Source organism: Limanda limanda, chromosome 16 (assembly GCF_963576545.1).
Source record: "Limanda limanda chromosome 16, fLimLim1.1, whole genome shotgun sequence".
In the NCBI taxonomy this organism is placed as follows: domain Eukaryota; kingdom Metazoa; phylum Chordata; class Actinopteri; order Pleuronectiformes; family Pleuronectidae; genus Limanda; species Limanda limanda.
Window position 1 is genome coordinate 17383424 of NC_083651.1, and position 5957 is coordinate 17389380.

Below are 5957 nucleotides of genomic sequence, written 5' to 3' on the forward strand. Positions count from 1 at the left end.
GCAGATCAAGAGGGGACCATGAAACAGCTGCAGAAGCCAAGAGAGAAGACAGACAGCAGTCAACGCACTTTTCAATTCCCTCTGTCAGACGCTCAACGTAAAGGAGCACAGGTGAGACATGCACCGTATCTTGTCAGGGAAAAAACTTTTACTCCAACGTGGTTAAGTGAAATAATCTCAACATGTTTTTCTCTCTCCGTTTCAGAAGCTCAAACGATGACAAGCGTCAACACTTTGTCCGGACTCCTGCTTCTCATCATCATCCAAAGCAGCTGGCAGGTGCCTGACCAGGACACAGAGCATAACTCCATGTAAGATCAACTCTCTGCTTCTCCTCTTTCTCATCGGCTCAGCAGGGGACTCCCCAGCCTGACACGGGGTTCAAGTTTATCCAAGGTTTAGACTTTTTTCAGCAAGTAACCAGAGTTGAACATAATTTATAGAAACTCTCATCAAAATTATGTATCTATTTATTTGTATGGGTTACCCTCGGTCAAAAAGAGACTGTTCCACATTTCGCAAACAGATGAAAAGTAATGTCATATATTTGCAGCTGAAATTTGTAATGAGAAAACCTGCAGCAAAAGTTCATTTTAATTTTCGGATTAGTAAAATAATATAAGATAACACTTATTCATGTTTCTAACAAAATTTTTAAAAATATATATTCTCATGCCTGAGTTAATGAATTGTGACTTTAATGTTATTATTTAGTTAATTTAATAACTGCATGACAAAAACATTGTTTAACTTTTGCTTGTCCTCATTAAATTTTTTAAAATCCAATTTTAGGAATCTAGGACCACAGTATCAATGAAATCCACATTTACCGTTATGATCACTGATGATGAAATGTGAGCATAGTGATTAGTGGATGAGGATGGTGAAGCTGCTGGAAGAACAGCTGTGGCGTGGGGGAGATTTTGGCAAATAAAAACTCCCTCGGGAGACCCTGCAAGAGAGAGGAAGAACAGAGGAGAGGGGGCAGGGAGGGTAGGGTATGAAAAATGAGAACAAGTAGGTTTGCATGCAGAGCAGGTAGAACCACATGACAGGAAGAGGAGGGCTGGAAGTGAGAGTGCGTCCTGCTCGCCTGGGCTGTATCAATGTCTTTTTCTTGCAGGTTATTGCCCGAAAACGGCATGATGACGGAACCAATTGAGCTCCCAAAGAGACATTCAGAGGGAACATTTTCAAACGACTACAGTAAATACCTGGAGACAAGACGAGCGCAAGACTTTGTCCAGTGGCTAAAGAACTCAAAAAGGAACGGGTGAGTGTACAGTGCTCGAGCACCTATCGTTTTGGCCTCTAAATAATTGGGAGCCCTTTATGTCAGAGATTTCTCAAAATATTTTTTGGGGAATTCGTATCATTTTTTTCCCTTATATTACCCATGATGGCATCAGTTCTCAATTTAAAACAATCGAGATATAATTCTGCGAGTCCCTTTCCCTACGGCACATTCTCAAACCCGTGAATGTGCGAGCAAGGAGGTAAAGAATCGGCTCCATTGTGGTGCAGCAGATCCACAGTGAGGCTTTGACCGACATTATTTGCATAGCCTTCGCGTATGTGTGACAGTGCCCTCATCCGAGCCACAACGATTTATGCGCCTGAATTGGCATCAAGTTTGCGTTTGCCTGACGTCAACCAGGTGACGATAGTATTTGAAAGCCTCGATACTGTTTGTCACTGTAGTGAAATTGAACATCAGAGATATGTATTACCATCATTATTTATTATTAAACATCCTTAATTAATTAATTTAATAATAATCTTCAATAATTATGAGAGGGGTTCCCTTTTTGTCACTTGAGCACCTATCCCCCTAAATATGCAAGCACGGCCCTGTGACCTCTTATTGCTGAATCGCTTCATGTTGGGGTGTAACTTCAATTATTATGAATGTTGTGATATATTGAGGAATTTACTATAATCGTGTTGTCTCTGGATCTGCTTCGATCTCAAGTCTAATCAAGCTTATTCAAAAATGATATAGTCCTTTGTACCCCAGTTGTAATGAACGTATCTGTTCCTGCAGGAGTTTATTTAGACGCCATGCGGACGGCACCTACACCAGCGACGTGAGCTCCTACCTGCAGGACCAGGCAGCCAAGGAGTTTGTGTCCTGGCTGAAGACCGGCCGGGGCAGGAGAGAGTAGACTCCACCACCAGCTCCCCATTAATAATGCAAAGATTCCCACTGACTCTGTGCCATTATATGTTTCACTGTCTGTACGAGCCTTGTCATGCTATTAAATTCCCATCATAAAATCTCTGTCGGCCTTCGGTGGTTGAAGGAAATGTTAAGATGCAGAAAAGTACGTTTGAAATGTGTGTCAATCCTAAATGCTGGTGATTTTCATCGAGCAGTCACATCATGATTCTTCTTTTCACATTTTTTCACATGATTTCACATTTTCTTCTTCTTTCTCATATAAACCTAAAAAGAATAAGACACAATTATTGATCTGGATTCTGCAAGTTCACTAATTACTTCTGTAGATAGACTCGATACCTTTTCTAATAATTCAGAAAAGTCATATTTAGTTTTCAATAAAGAAATGTGTACAATCAATGAGTTCACTCTTGGTTTGACAAGGATCGCTCTACATCTTACAGCACAGGATCCACCTGTTAATGTGCATCAGTAATTTCATAAAAAGGAAATAAAAACATGGTCTGTTTAATAGATAAGAGTTTAAAAGAACTTTTTTGTTTCATTACCCAAAATTGTTACGATAATAGTGTTAATATTTGGCCCAGAAACAGAATTATAGCCTTTTTCTGCCACGCTCACTTAATCCTCCTGTTTAAAGAAGCAGAACCAAACTCAGTCAACACGCCGAGCAGCCCCCAGGGGGAGCTGTGCGCTGGGATTACTACCATGTAATAACATGATGTGTCACCTGTCAAATGTTCACTGGTTATTTCCCACTGATGCTCTGACAGCACACCAAGGACACTGGTCATGCTAAATGAAAGGAAACGTAATTCTGTGATTGGAGTGAACAATGACTGGGTTGACACTCCCTCCTGGCACGATAAGCAGTGCAGCTCACCCGAGCCAGCAGCTCGACGCGCTCTGGGATCAGCCACATCTCTCAGCTGTCATCCGCTGCTCATCAAACCATCTGTTGATCTCAGGAGCCCAGCCCTCTCCAGTCGAGGCCAGATCTCAGAGGGTTCCTCCATGTTGTTTTCCTTTCCTGTCGTTCTGCATGCAGGAACAGTGTGTGGATGCAGTGTGTCATCACACGTACAACTAATCCGACATGATGCAAGCAGCTGATCAATAAATATCAAATAGATGATCGAATAACAGCAATACCTTTGAGTGACACTTTATACAAAACACATACAGAGAGAGAGAGAGAGAGAGAGAGAGAGAGAGAGAGAGAGAGAGAGAGAGAGAGAGAGAGAGAGATAGAGAGAGAGAGAGAGAGATCGATTGAATGAGTAAGTTAGAGAGAGAGAGCCAGTGAGGGAGTGAGAGAGTGAGCAAAAGAGAGAGAGTCAGTGAGTGAATGAGTGAGCGAGCGAGAGGCCAATCAGTTACAAGTTCATTGCTGATGTAACAGTCAATAATCCTTAAAAGATGACACATACAGCAAAGTGATTTGATCATTCATGCTATATTCTACTTAAATTCATGGATTGAATCATGTTATTATGAATTACCTTTGTATTTTGTTCCCTGATTATATAGTTTTATCCGTGATTCCATTGTTGCTGTGCACGCACAAGCTTAGTATGAGAAAAGAAGAAGAAGAACGAGGGTGATATAGAAATTTATTAAATTCAAATAACATTGACAAAATATGTGTGTGTAATAAAACAGTTTTTTGTTTATTTTAAATCTCTGACATTACCACCTCAGTGTAATCCTCAGGAACAGATTTTAAATGTTCTTATATCTTGTTAATTTATGACATCAAAATAAACTTCATAAGAGCTTTAAAACACAAAGTGAGGTTAATTCATATTTACATTTACAAAATAAGCCATACACTGACATCATAGAGACACACGTCTCTGTAAGCTGTTCTGTAGCAAACATATTTATTATATTCCACAAAATAAATATAGATAAATACTTTCTTATATAAATATGAATTGGAGTATTGATATCTTACCAAAAAGGTGTTTTTGTATTTGGTTCAGTGTTTGTATAGAAGATTGTCATTTAGTTGATTTAAAGCAATAATTTCCATCGTAGGGGAGTCACAATTATTGGGCAGAATTAAAAATGGTTCCACCAACTCACATCAAGTTTACAGACTTTTTCATAAGGTTCACAATTACATTTGGCTTTTCAAACAGCTTCTATGTAGCAATTGTTAACAATGATCTTATGCTTATGCTTGTAATATATGTAAAGCTGCATTTATTGCATGAAAGGTGCTATACAAATAAAGATTATTATTATTATATTAACTAGATCTTCATATTTTATTTCACATCATATTCAATGTAGGGAATCGTTACATAAATAGATAAAGAATGCAAGGACTTGTTGACATGATGGTATCTCGAAGTATATAACAAAATACATTTATCCCAAAAACAAAACCAACCTTTTTGTAGTTTGCATTCCGTGTGGTATCAATACAGTTTCTAGATTTATAAAGTACGGATTGACATCATCGACACAGGAAAATTCTACACAAGGTTCCATGAATAGCAGAATATATTTGTGACACATCAGATAACACGCACATAAATGTACAAAACGTATATATGTGAGGGATTTATAATCGGTAGTAGCACAATGTACACACAGAAGGGACAGCGACAAAGACACACGACACTGCCCCTCGTCTTCTTCGCTTTAGATTTCTCAACTTGCAACGTTGATTTGTGAGGAAATACTTTGAGTACTGTGGTAAACTGTAAGAGAAAGGTAAACAAAAATGTAAAGTTTCACAAAGGTAAAAGGACAGTAAAATGTACTTAAAGTGGCAGAAATAGAATCATTCGTTATGAAGTATCATATCATGTCTTGTCATGTCATTATCATGTTGTTACATACTGTCTATTTTATTTTGTAATTATTTTATCTAATAAAAATGAAAACGCTAAATGTACAAAGTGACCAGCACAAGGAGTAAACATAGCACTGCACTGTAAAACTATAAAAACATGAAACTTGACCATACACATAACTGTAAAAAAAAATTTAAAAACTTGTTTTTAGATTTTCTTTTTTTCGTAAGAATTAAATAAACACCATAAAACATGTACATTTGTGAGCTCTGTCACCATATATAGCCTCGGACAGAGCCAGGCAGTAAGTGTTTGCAGTCTGTGTACTAAGCTAAGCTGAACTAAACAATGGCAGCTTCATATACTGTACAGACATGAGAGTGGTATCAACGGACTTGTTTGTATTCAGCAAGAAAGCTCATTTCCCACACACATATTCTTTTATATCCAAATTCCAACACAATGGCTGATCTAGCCTAAACCGTTGGTAATCCAAATGGACCACTTTGGTGCAAAACAGACATTTTTAAAACATGAATAATGTTGTGAGTAATGAGTGTTTTTCTTTTTTGACTGAATATTTATTAAGACTCTCATACTTCCCAGAAAGATCTCTGTAAAGATTTCAGCTGCAGAGAAATATGAAGTACATGCCATCTGATAAGAGAAGCCAAAGATTTAATGAGAAAATGGCAGCCAACTTTGTGGATAAATACGAGCAATATTTCCTTATTTGAATGTGAATCCAAGCTTATTAGTGCCCACACACAAGTTTGTTTTTTTCTTTCTCGGTTGTTTATTTGTTGGAGTTTTCTGTATTTTGGTCAAATTTTACGTTGCTTATAGTTTATAATAACCAACTGTAGTTTGGCTTGTCTCGTTGGCTCTGTCCTTAAACAGCTTTCAGTGAATTGAACTGAGGAATCTTACCTTAATTATTCTAAAGTCGTTATTCCTCCTCAAAAGTC

The 5957-nt window shown here is 37.9% G+C and overlaps 1 protein-coding gene across 1 annotated transcript; it reads left to right on the forward strand.

Annotated features, from left to right (window-relative positions):
* Positions 1-216: 216 nt before the first annotated feature.
* Positions 217-2165, forward strand: gcgb (glucagon b). Its single transcript, XM_061089059.1, has 3 exons — positions 217-311; positions 1124-1273; positions 2045-2165. The coding sequence occupies exons 1-3, from the start codon at positions 217-219 to the stop codon at positions 2163-2165; spliced, it is 366 nt and encodes a 121-aa protein (XP_060945042.1).
* The last annotated feature ends 3792 nt before the right edge of the window (positions 2166-5957 follow it).